Here is a 13,567-nt window from a genome sequence, read left to right as displayed (position 1 = left end):
CAAATTATATTTTTATGTCTATCCTTTTTATTACTAACTTCATTTCAGAAATTTATTTTTCAGCCCTGAAACTTCCAGGTGGATCTTTTTTTTACTAGATTTCAATTGCCAGTGAAATTCTCTCTCTTGTCTTCTCTGCATCTCTCCTGTACTTTCTTGACCATATTAATCATGGATATTTTTGAAGTGTTTGTCAGCTAATTCCAACATCTGGGCCTGAAGTTGTTTCTGTTGTCTACATTTCTCTTGGTTTCCAGTCATGGAGTCCTGTTTTGGCAGGACCCATGAATCAAATCTATCAAATCTCAGACGTTATGTATAAAACACATGCTTTACCCTGAGGGCCTTACCACTTTCATTTAATAAATCCTCTTTGTTGATAAATATTAAGGTGCACATAATAGTTAACGTATTGGTTCAGTGACATTTTGAGATAAGAAAGTGTTGGTAAAGCAAGTAAAACATATTTTTAATTCTCTTCATACTTTTTGGACCATTAGGCTTTTAAGCAAACATATTGCTGAAATGTGATAACTAGTTCCGTTGTTAAAAAGGAAGAAGGCCAGCTGGTATTTTCTACTGAGTGTTCTGCTCTCGACTGGGTTGCTGTTCAAGCTTGAAACTGAAAAATTTTCAGTTTATTTAAAAAACAAAAATCATTAGGATTAGAGAAATTGATTTAGGTGAGAAATCTGGCAGACATCTTGATGAAAGTGCCAACTTACTAATTTATAACAGTGAATATCAAGGATCATGTCCAGGATCCTGCCTTCCTGTTATCAATGTACTAGAAAACAAAGCACACCATTCCCTGTGCCTGAATTCAAATGGAAAATGGGTAATTTAGTACCCTATTAGATAAGAGTATGGAGAATTTTTCCATGCCCCTACACAGAAGTAGAATGAGTATTGTGTTTACTAACTAGACCTTGGACAAATTATTTAGTCTTCTTGAGTGGTCACAATATTTTTAAGTGTGCCAAGTACATCATCACTCTTCCTGAATCCTGCTAGCTAGACAGCCACAAATACTGCTGTGTTCTCCCTTTTCCAGACCTCACTTGAATCATGCCCTGCGGGTTGGGTTTGACATTGATATGCTGCAATTTCCAAGTTTATATTAAATTACATATTATAGGGACGCCTGGGTGGCTCAGTTGGTTAAGCAGCTGCCTTCGGCTCAGGTCATGATCCCAAAGTCCTGGGATCGAGTCCCACATCGGGCTCCTTGCTCGGCGGGGAGCCTGCTTCTCCCTCTGCCTCTGCCTGCCATTCTGTATGCCTGTGCTCGCTCTCTCTTCCTCTCTCTCTCTGATAAATAAATAAAATCTTTTAAAAAAAATAAATTACATATTATATTTTGATTAATAGTTGCTTAATAGTATGTGAAAGATACCCTAACTTTATAGCATAGGTTAAAAAAATTATTTGGAGTGAGTTTTGCTGAAGTTGTCTAACACCTTTTATGATATACTAGACTCTCGTTAACCATAATTACAGCATATATCATTTTATTTTTGAACCCCCAAATTGAAGGGGGGAGATCTCATTTAGGACCTGCAATTAAATTCTTTTGTAATTAATCAGTACTTTATTATGTCTAAATTGATATAAAAATATAAATATGGGTTATTAATGTCACTTAAAATAAAAAAATAAAATGGTCTTTTATTTATTTATTTTTTAAGATTTTATTTATTTATTTGACAGACAGAGATCACAAGTAGGCAGAAAGGCAGGCAGAGAGAGGGAAGGAAGCAGGCTCCCTGCTGAGCAGAGAGCCCGATGATGCGGGGCTCAATCCCAAGTCCCCGGGATCATGACCCGAGCTGAAGGCAGGGGCTTTAACCCACTGAGCCACCCAGGCACCCCTAAAAATAAAATGGTCTTTTAAAATATTGTTACATATTTATAACACTATCTCTGACTACGATTTAAAAGATCCCTTGACTTCTAGATACCTAGCTGTAATTGCCATTATAGACATCCATGCATATTTGCTCCTTAGAAATTCAAGGATTTATTGAGAAAGACTAGCCATCAAAGGAAAAACTAGTGCTTTGTCAACCAAATATTCAAATATACATTTTTTATGTGCCAAAAAAAAAAAAAAGACACGTGGTCTTACTCTTTACTTCTCTTATCCTTCTGCGTCCAATTGTTTTTTCCCTTGTTTAAACACACTGTTTAAAGTCTTTCCAATTAGTCAGCCAGAGCATATAGAAGTTGGGAAGAGGGCTCTGCATTTAGATATTGTGATTCTGGTGCATAATAGAGAAGAGATTTATAGGCATACATTTCAGTTCTCACAAAAGGGAGTAACTTCAAGCACTGCTCACAAGGAAAATTTAAAATAATCATAGTATATACAGTGGGATAATTTGAAGAGAAAAACAGACCCTTTGTATTCCTGATACTGAGACTTTGACACAATTCAATGAGTGTGTTCAAATAAAAGGTGGACTACACTTCAAAACTTATGCATTAACATAATCTTGACTTCAACTTTTCTGGATTCTGGTGCTCATTCTATCACACCTTAGGAAGTAACCAGACCCTGGACAGGGGTATGAGGGTGGACTCAAACACAACTACGGTTTTGAAGAACTCAGGACCTGGTGTCCAAGCATAAAATAGAGGTTCTGAGAGCCCTGCTGTGCCTTTAAACAGGCATTCCAGACTTGTCCTCCTATCAGAACCATGCTCTGCATTAGCTATGATCAGGTGTTTGCCTCCTAAAATAATGTATGCAAAAACGTTATGTCTCTTGGGAAAGAAAAGCCATTATATGGATTATTAATTTAACAGGCAAAAAGGGATGAAATATTAAATGCGAAAAGTGAAGTACACTTTATGGAGAACACTATGGAAAGCCAGAAGGCAGAAAGAGAAGAACTTGGCCACCTTCGGATGACATGGCAACTTAAGGGCACTGCTACTCAGCCTGTGAAACAGCAGTGGGGAGCATTCAAGGAACAACTTAGAAAGGTACAAGAACATGGAGTAGATATTATTAAGCCTTAAAAACGAATGAAATTCTGATATATGCTGCAACATAGAAGAGACTTTAAAATAGGATGTTAAGTGAAATAAGCCAGTCACAAAAGGATAAATGTTCTATGATCCCATTTACACGAAGTATGGAGGGTCAAGTTCATAAAGAGAGAAAACAGAAAAGAGGTCAGCTGGGCTGAGGGAAGGCGGGAACCGGGGTTATGCGTAAGGGGACAGAGTTTCTGTTTGGGATGATAAAAAGTGTTGGAGATAGATGGTAGCAGTGGGTTCACACTAATGTGAATGTCTTACTGCCACCAAACTGCACAGTTAACATTTGGTTAAAATGGTAAATTTTGTCACAGGTATTTTATCACAGTAAAATCAAAAACAAGTAATGGAAACCCAGGTTTAGAACCAGGAACTCATTTGAGGTAGTGAAGGTTTTCACAGGGATGGAAAGTTCGATGGCTCTGTCATCATGGCAGTGATCATTACGTAGTTGCTGGTGATGTCAAAGAAAACAAACACTACTATCTAACATTTGTTTCAGACTACTCACAACTTACAACTTCTTGAGGAAGCACTTACGCCTGTGTCTGCCTTTGACCTTGGAGGGAGCCTCCAGACCATTTTAGGTCTACAGAAAAAATGGAACGAAATGAAGCCTCAGCTGCAGGTGAAGAAACAGACTGATGGACTTGGGTGAACAGGAAAAAAATCGAAAACTGTTTGGTCAAGGTTTACCTAATTCATTTTCACAGACTGGTGAATTACTGTGTTTTGTTTTGTTTTGTTTTGTTTTTAAACAAAAGCAGTGCTTATCTAAAACTCCACTTCCAAAAAAAATTTTCTTACTGTTGTTTTGCACAGTTCGGTATTTGATGATACACAAACATTCAGGCTACAAAATGTCCTTAATATACTCTTATCTTAGATCATTTTAGTTTACATTACATTGTTTCCTTATAAATACAGTTATCACATATATTCACTCTCATTATTTCCCTAAGAGGTATAGACACATTTTAGATTACGACATCTCAGAGCAAGGGTGTGCACGCTCTGCCACACAGGCTCTGCAGCCCATTGTTCCTACAATTACCACTATGATGTCACGGTCCCTGGCCACTGGCACCCCAGTTCCCCACCACCCTCCCAGGAATCTTGCTGTGCCTTCCAGTTCTCCCTCTCAGAGAGCCCTCAGGATGTGAGAGAGAAAACCCTGAGTCACGTTCCCAGGCCCTGACTACAAGTGCCTTTCCTATCCTCTACCTCCTGCTGCTCCTACCCCTGGACGCAGCTGCCAAAAGTGATTGCCAGTCTTGCTGTTCTCCTGCCTGGCTTGTTCTTTGCTCCAAAGTCAAGCTCTCTGTGTTTCTGTTGGTCACAACTTCCTAAGTGTTGGCCGTAAAGAATGCTGAATCAGAAAGTGGAAGATTCCTTTAAGAAATATCTATTTTAGATTCTTTAAGAGTAAAGCTGATATTGTGGATAACTGGCTCCCTCTCCCCTTCACAAAAGCACACCATTGTAGCCCATGGTGAACGATTTTCCGTAAAATCTCGGAGAATTCAACTAGCCTCCCCGTCAGGTATTTTGATATACCCTGTGTTATACGCCCTTTGCCTTTCATGTCTCCATGTGCGCACATGCCCCCGCACGTGCTGAGTGTGTAAATCCCTCGAAGTCAGGCGGCATTCCCAAGCTTTGTTAGTTCTGTCACTGTGCATATATTTGATGTCCCCATGCTTGATTTTGACTTGAAGACCTTTCTGTTACTCATCTGCAAATTATTTCCTTAGCCTAAATCATTTCCATTACTTCTCTGCTTGATAGAAGAGCCATCCCTGACAGTATAGTGATATCCTCTTTGAGTTGTCTGCCCTTTGTAAGTTCTGTCCCAGAATCTGGATTCCTATAAGGGATATCTGAGCTGTGCTGGCTTAAAAGGAAGCTGCTCTGTCCCCCCATCTACATGTGGTGGCTATTTGTGGCTTCTGGGATGACCGTTTTTAAAGCAGCATATCTACCACATTGCTCAGCTGGTAGTTCATGCTGATCATTCTGTTATCATAGAGGACAAGTAATTCCCCCATATATTTTTAGACTTGCCATGTCTTGGTGTATTTACCATACTGCCTGATCCTGGTCTATATTGAATGTCAGAGATGTTCATGGCTTCATAAAAATATCTAAAATACCTTTACTTCCCAAATTACTGGAGTCCTTGGTGCACCCCAGAAACAGGTGGTTTGTATTTTACCAGCTAGCTCTGAAATGTTTTTTGTGTTGCTAATAATTTTCTTTTTAATTCCTGAGAAAATGGGGATAGAATAATGTATCCTGAGCACCAGATAGCACAAAGCCCAGATTTGCAGGGATGGGGTGGGGCCAACAATAAGTAATTGTTAACAGATGAGAGAATAATTGGTGATATGGACCTTCCTGTAGTCAGTTATAGAAAAGGCTCCCTAAAAGTTGGATATCTTTTATTGCTTTTAACTTCTTAGCAACTGAATGATGAAGTTTGGTACCTCCTAAGAGCATCGGAAGAGCTAAGTGACAAAGGAGCCCCTGTGAAAGAGAAGTCCCAGCAGCTGAGAGAGCTCATTCACCTCCACCTAACACAAGAGGAGAGAATCCGAGATTACGAGGATATCCTGTACAAGCTGGTCCGATTCCACCAAGTCAAGGAGAAGGTGAGACTTGTCACAGAGAGCTGGAAGACCCTCAGTTTTTTTTTTTTTTTTTAAGATTTTTTATTTATTTATTTGACAGAGAGAAATCACAAGTAAGCAGAGAGGCAGGCAGAGAGAGAGGAGGAAGCAGGCTCCCTGCTGAGCAGAAAGCCCGATGTGGGGCTCGAACCCAGGACCTGGGATCATGACCTGAGCCGAAGGCAGCGGCATAACCCACTGAGCCACCCAGGCGCCCCAAGACCCTCAGTTTTAAACTAAGAAATTAAAAATTAATTATTATGTAATAAAGGCCACATTGTTCATTCTGGTGCTAGAAGCTTTCTACCATCTGGCCTTTAACCTTTTTCTCACTCCCTCCTGACAATCCAGCCCAATGGAGCTCTTCTTTGTCCCTCAAAGATAGTGCACACATTCCTAACTCCAAGCCTCAGGCGCCATTCCCTGACAGGTCCTTTTCTCTCTCCTCTGCTATTTAAACCCTGCCCCTGCCTCCAGCAAACCTATGTCCCTCGGAATGATGTGTCTCTCTCCCTGAACTTTCATTGTTTATTTTACACATTTGTCATTTTTAGCATCTTGATTCTTTTTTTTAAGATTTTACTTATTTGAGAGAAAGAGTAAGCAAGAGAGAGACAGAAAGAGAGAGAGAGAGCACGAGCGGGGGGGAGAGGGAGAGAGAAAAGCAGACTCCCTGGTGAGCAGGGAGCCCGATGTAGGGCTTGATCCCAGGACCCTGGGATCATAACCTGAGCTGAAGGCAGATGCTTGACTGACTGAGACACGCAGGCGCCTCTACCATCTTGATTCTAAATGACTTTTCCCCTCAACTCAAGAAGTGTTAGCTCTTTGCGGTAAGAAAACAAATCCTTTTTTTTTTTTTAATGTATCTCAAGTAACTGACATTATGGAGTGCTCAATAGAGCTTTATAGTTATTAGCTTCTCTTAACAGAAAATGGAGATATACCGATATCCCTTTAAAACAGCCTCTGAATTTACTCAGAACACAAGTCTAGATCTTGCAAAAGTTTTAGACTCTGACCAAAAAGAGTGTTTTCTTCTTTAAGAGAACTGACAGTGTTAATTCCTCAATTTTACCCTACCTATCTGAAGCACTGTAACATTTATTTTCTTATCTATGACATTAATAATTATAGATCGGCTTGGCAGCATTTCAACCAGGTAGTAAAATTGGTTATGCAAAGTAGGCTTTAAAAAAAAATCAGTCTTCAGAAAAAGAGGAAATCCATGTTAATTGTTACTGTCTTAAATTCCAGCTGGGTCATCTCCACAAATCAAGGGAAATAGAGTTTTTAGACCAGCCAGAGGATCTAGATGATGCCCACGAAGCCCAGGTCCACCTCAGTCGTGCTCAGGAGAAGCAGGCACACATCGGTCATCTCCATAAACTGGCCCTTTCCTTGGGAGTGGATATCATCTCATCAGTGCAGCGGCCTGTAAGCAACTTGGAACACCGTCATTCCTACGTAATTAAAGTTGAGAGTTGGGGGAAAATATCAAAGAAACCAGGCCGACTGCCTACCATATGTTAAATTTAAAAATACATTAAACCATTGGGATAGTCATTTGTGGTGAATTTCTACCACCTAGAACAAAACAAAAAACTTTAAAGGAGGAAAATTGCTTTATAAAAGTCTTGTTTAGTACATATATCCTCATGCTAATTAAAAAATAGAATTGTCGAGCTCTGTTGGCTAATATGGCAGTCCGGTTTTTGCATTTGAAATGGGCCTAATGCAACTAAAGAACTAAATTTTAATTTTATTTATTTTTAATTAATTTAAATTTTAAAGTCTTTTTTTTTCTTAAAGATTTTATTTATTTATTTGACAGAGAGAGAGAGAGAGATCACAAGTAGCCAGAGAGGCAGGCAGAGAGAGAGGGGGAAGCAGGCTCCCCACAGAGCAGAAAGCCCGATGCGGGGCTCGATCCCAGGATGCCGGAATCATGACCTGAGCCGAAGGCAGAGGCCCAACCCACTGAGCCACCCAGGCACCCCTAATTAATTTGAATTTTAAAACTGACACTCAATGTAATTATGAGAAAACTTTTAAGTACATTGGGAATAGTTTGAATATGTGATTCTACATTTTAAACTATAAACTATGAAATTTGAATACGGATCAACTATTTCTGACAAGTTTAGCAACAATTAAGAAGTGCTAGTAAGTGTGAAATACACACTAGAGTTCAAAGACTTACTATAAAAAACTGTGTTAATATTTTTAACATTTGTTAACATGATGATATTTGGTTGAACAATCTTTATTATGAAAAATGAATTGCACCTGTTTCTTTTTTACTTTTTAATATAGCTACTAGAAAATTTGAATTATTCTTGTGGCTCAGGTTATATTTTGATTGGACCAATGCTGCTTTAGCATTTTGGATCTGGAAAGGTATGGTAGAGATAATCTAGCCCAGCATTTTATAAAAGAAGGATCTGAGGCCCAGAGAAAGGGCTTTATCCATAAGAGCCCATCATGGTGGAGACTTCTGGCTTCACCGAAGGCTTGGGCAGTGGTCACTGGATATACTTTATGCCACTGGACTGATCTTAACAGAGGAGCCTAAAGAGAAGACAGAATTTTCAGATCAAATTTTTATAAATAACATACAGGACTCTGATTAAAAGGAAAAAAATCCTCCAAATTCCTAATTTGAGGGGAGAAAAGATTATGTTTATTCTATCTAGTATGTATAACATTAACAAAATCATAATGGCCAATTTTACTTTAAAGTTCTTATAAAATCTCCATTAAATGATATGGAATGCAATGAACCTAAAGTTCATTTTTTTTAATTAAAAAAATTTTTTTTTAATTTTTTAACTGAAAGACATAGAAATACAAAATATCTGTTGCTGTTTATAGAGAGCAAGAAAGTTTTTACCAAGAAGGAGTTTTCTTTTTAAAGAGTTTTATTTTATTAATAAATGTATTTTAAAAAGAAAGAAAAAAGTAAGATGTCTCACTTTGTACAAATAATATTATAAATTGTTCTCCAACCCTCATCTGGCCTTGGCCTCAGCAGCCCTCTGTGTTGAGCAGAGATTGGCACACTTGCATAATGAACCTGAGGTTAAGTTCAAGTTGACAGGAAAATTATAGTGCAGAAGCTGAATGTTTCCAATGCATATTTTATGCCTTTTGAAGTAAAAATTATACGTTATAATAAATGGTGTCTCTGAAGTGTTGGGTGTGATAAGCAAATCTTCAAAATTGAAGTTTCAAGACTGGAAATGCAATGGTTTGCCTTCCCAACATGTTGGTGTCTGGCTCTCCCTTCTGAAATCATTATATTCAAATACGCTTAAGGTAAGGTCAGCCAGGAGCCGGTTTTTTAATGTCCTTTACGAGCTTCAGAATGCAGGTAAATAGCACATGCATCTCATTGCTGTTTCACCCAGTCTCTTTGTCACTTGTCACTTTGTCACTTCCTTCATTTTCAGAACTGCTCTAATGTTTCTGCAAAGAACCTGCAGCAGCAGCTGGACCTCCTTGAGGGGGACAGTGGGAACTGGCGTGCCAGAGCCCAGGAGTATGAACGGACCCTGACCCTCAGCCTGGAGTTCTGCAACACAAGGGACAGTATAAATGAGGTAGGGTGACAGGGGTGAGAGCCCACCTTGTGAAAAGCTGCTCTCAACCTAAAGCATGTGTCTCTTGTCTGTACGTGTGCACCCACAATCAGGGACCTTTTATTCCACCTTGACCTTTCATATACCAAGCAACGTCTCAGGGCTCTGAAAGTTTGAGTCAATTCCAAGCACCCAAGTCAGTATGTTGTCAATGCCTAGAAAAACCTAGTATGCACTGTTACAGTGTTTTGGTTTTTTTGTTTTTTTTTTTTTTTTGTTTTTTTTTTTTAAGATTTTATTTATTTACTTGACAGACAGAGATCACAAGTAGGCAGAGAGGCAGGCAGAGAGAGGAGGAAGCAGGCTCCCCGCTGAGCAGAGAGCCCGATGCGGGGCTCGATCCCAGGACCCCTGGGATCATGACCTAGGCCGAAGGCAGAGGCCTTAACCCACTGAGCCACCCCGGTACCCCGCACTGTTACAGTGTTTTATTTGCTTTCTTCCCCCTACTCAAGCCTGTACAGCAACTGCTTGCTTGAGTGGATATACCCCATCAGGACAGAAAGGGTGATGCCGTCCCCATGAAGTCAGCTCCGACCTGCTGAGATTCTATTTAAGGACCAATGACTCATAGCAAAGGGGGTGGCATGGGCCAGAGGAGCAGACTCTTTGCCTCAGAGGCTGCAAAGTATTATCACCAAAGTCAACAGGTTGGTTTCATATTTACTCAAATGGAGTGGCTTACTGGAAAAACAACTTCTAGAGAAAAAGGAGCAACAGATAAAAGTTATCCTCTGCGTCCATGTACCCGCTCAAACACATAATTCCACCTCCTCTCCCTCAACTCTATCCAAACCCCCAACCCCCAAACATGTAGTGAGCCAAAATAATCCTCCCCTAGTTAAACTTTCCATTTAAATAAACTTATTCTGGGGAGAAAACATAGATCAGGATAGCAAAACATAGTTCCTGATTTTTGACTCAAAATTGACAGCGGGACACAGAGTACTATAATTCCAAACTTATCACCATTTAGAGAAAAATGTTTCTGGGTCCATCAGTCTCAAGTCCATTACAAAAGCAGGTGGAGGAAGAGGAAGGGGAAACCTTCTCAAACGTTTTATTGATGCCCGATTTACACAATCTGGGCCCAGCAAATATCAAATATCAGACATTAGCTCATGAACTCAAGTATGAGTATCTAAACTAGAATGGTGGTCGAGCTCTCACACGCTCCTTCCTGCACTGCAGGCCACACTTTTATAGACCACTGGCAGGTGCAGGAAGGGAGCAGGGCTGGAAGGAAAGTGAGAGGGGCAGAGAGCAGGAGAGGTCACGCGGACCCCATCAGAGACACAGGAACATCAACAATGACTTTCATTTTAGCAATGTGCTGCTGGACTGTAGAGTAGCTGCTCAGAGTCCATGTTCCAGGGACTCATTCTGGGCTAGAGATTCATTCGGGGTTAAGCCCAGAGTGTAGCCTACCTGCTATGGCCTTCCGGTTTCAGCTAACAATACTTCATTCAAGTCTTGTTAAAGAAAACAATATTAAAGAAAACATTGTTCTCCCCAAGGCTATAACATTTAGATTTTCAGGTTTGCAAACAATTTTTTTTCTACCTTTCTCCAAAGTTATATTTTTTCTTCCCTTCTTCCTCCTCCTTCTCTCCCTCTCTAATCTTTCCCCTTCCTTCTCTCCTTCTCCCTTCTTCTTCTTTGGTAAACTTTGTTTTGCCAAAAATCTCTCTCCCTACAGGGATATACAGCTCTATACTAACAGAAACTACAAGTGAAGGAGGCTAAGGGTTACTCCCTGCTCCCTATAGCTCAGTTTCCATCTTCCTGATTCACTATGGCATGCATGGAGCTGGGTCTCCCCGTGCAGGCCCTTCCCACAGGGGTTCTATTTACAGGCAGCCTCGTGATGAGCCTCTGCTGGGAGCCAGCTTAGCTGAGATGACAGATGTCCCTTGTAGTCACAGTCGGGACGCCCCAGGATTGTCTGTACCATAATGAGCAACCAGATACATGTGGGAATCAGATATCACTTTAACACAACCTCAAACATTAAAAGAACTAGTAGTCTTCCCATTTGTTTCTACTTCATATCCATCTAATCTTTGATGTAAGTTTTAATTTCACATTTAAAGGTTCTTTGAAAATCCTTGGTCCTTTCCTCCTTTCCTTCTTGTAGAAATATAGCAGGCATGTCACAGTGTAGCATCTACACCCTGGACTTTCCAACCACACGCCTAATGGGAAGATAATCAGAAGGAATATTTTAGTGCACTTTAGTAAAATAAATATATGTACATTCTAATTTGTATTGTGAATATCACAGTATAGATGGGTAGGTTTCAAGTGGTGATAATATTTATATACCTAGACATTTTTGTCAATTATCATTATTAATATTTGGCATAGGTACTTAAAACATTATAAAAAATTAAAAGCAATATGTTATTCTACGTTTTTTGTATATTAAAACATTAAAGTCAGACACCCCACCAGGGAACTAGAGCAAACATTGATTTTTTTTTTTTAAAGATTTTATTTATTTATTTGACAGAGAGAGAGATCACAAGGAGGCAGAGAGGCTGGCAGAGAGAGGGGGGGAAGCAGGCTCTCTGCCGAGCAGAGAGCCCGATTTGGGGCTCAATCCCAGGACCCTGAGATCATGACCCAAGCCAAAGGCAGAGGCTTTAACCCACTGAGCTACCCAGGCGCCCCGCAAACATTGATTTTTTAAAAAAAGATTTTATTTATTTATTTGAGAGAGAGAGAGCAGCAGAAAGAGGGAGAAGCAGGCTCCCCAACGGAGCAGGAAGCCCAACACAGGGCTTGATCCGAGGACCCTGGGATCGTGACCTGAGCTGAAGGCAGTCGCTTAACTGACTGAACCACCCAGACACCCCAGTGCATTTTATTTTTTAAGTTGAGTTGGAAACACGGTTGTTTTGTTTCCAGTGTGCTTCAAGTGCTTCTTGGAAGTTCACAGACTCTAAGCGGAAATAGATTTTGGGCGATCTCGACTCCGACACTTCTTCCTTTTTAGGGTGAGAAACCTGAGGTGTGTACGATTTGCATCTGAGCAGAGCACTCTAGGACTGCAGAGCTTCTGTTCATGGTGTGTTGAGGAGTCGGCTTTGGGCCAAAAGCTCATCTGTTGGTCTTCAGGCTCTATTGGGCACCAACAGGTTGTCAGTTGCTAAACTCAAAGTCCCCACTTGCTTCCACGGCGCAGTCTGATGCACCATGTACACTTTCTCTGCACTTTCCTCTGCCGGCCTATTTTCTGGCATAGCCATTCCAAACTGTTTGGATGCTCTGATACAATAGCACGGTTCATTTGGTCATTTCAACCAAAATTAATTGTTGATGATGCCCTAACTAACGTACATGGTTCTAACTGCACTTGAGCTCCCTAGTAGAGGACTCAGTACCTCAGGGCAAAATAAAATGAGGTGTTCTAAAGGCGATTTTTTTTTATGTGATGTGATATTCTTTAAAGACAAAGAACCATGGTTCTGTGCCTTGATTATCTTTGAGTAAAGTACTTTTACTTTCTCATTTCATATACTACCTAAGACATAGGATATTGTAAAATCTTATTTTCTCCATGTCTACCTTCACAGTCTTTAGACTGCCAGATTTCGTGGCATTTTTTTCTCACTCATTTCACACAAAGATATATTGGTATGCACAAATGTTGAATTTCACCATATATTTTCTTGCCTGGCAGCATAAATAAGCTGTTAATACGCAAAGCATTACAGACATTCTCTGTGGTTAGACAGGACAGAACATCAGTAGTTACTCATTCTTTTACACATCTTTATTTAGAAACGTAATAAGTTGATATTAAGCATGTTTTCTATCTGCAACCTGACCCAAAAAGTTACTTTTACATTTACATAATGTTAATGGAAATTTGTAACCGGAGTCTCATTATGGGTCGCAATTACTTTGCTGGGAAAAAAAAAAAAAAACAAAAAACAAAACAGCAATGACAGAATTGGGTTGGTAACCATTCTCTCAAAATAAGTTTTGCAAACAGAAGCTTTCATGTAATTAGATTACTTTAGCCTGAAATTTTTTCTACTGTAGCAATAGCCTACCCATCGGGAAGGAAACAGAAAAGGACTTGGTGTATATATAGGTCTGTTCCATATGTCGGAGTCTCATGTTCCAGTTACACAAATTTTTTTTGTCGATTTGGAGAAGTCGGTCATCTGAGTTCTAGAGACACAAGGCAGATGAGAAGCAGCA

The 13,567-nt window shown here is 40.0% G+C and overlaps 1 protein-coding gene across 6 annotated transcripts in view; it reads left to right on the top strand.

Moving 5' to 3' along the window:
* The window catches only part of CCDC141 (coiled-coil domain containing 141), a 229,045-nt gene that overhangs the window by 168,576 nt on the left and 46,902 nt on the right, over positions 1–13,567 (top strand). For 4 of the 6 annotated variants that reach the window (XM_047722306.1, XM_047722305.1, XM_047722302.1 and 1 more), the window contains 5 exons: positions 2,809–2,988; positions 3,548–3,673; positions 5,508–5,696; positions 6,972–7,181; positions 9,167–9,316. In XM_047722306.1, the coding sequence (XP_047578262.1) occupies positions 2,809–2,988; positions 3,548–3,673; positions 5,508–5,696; positions 6,972–7,181; positions 9,167–9,316 (855 nt within the window). The remainder of the gene's footprint in view (positions 1–2,808; positions 2,989–3,547; positions 3,674–5,507; positions 5,697–6,971; positions 7,182–9,166; positions 9,317–13,567) is intronic. The other 2 variants (XM_047722304.1, XM_047722307.1) reach the window with 2 other exon arrangements.

This window comes from Lutra lutra, chromosome 3, assembly GCF_902655055.1.
Source record: "Lutra lutra chromosome 3, mLutLut1.2, whole genome shotgun sequence".
NCBI lineage: Eukaryota > Metazoa > Chordata > Mammalia > Carnivora > Mustelidae > Lutra > Lutra lutra.
Note: the sequence above shows the minus strand (reverse complement) of the source record. Positions and strands in the feature narration are given on the sequence as shown.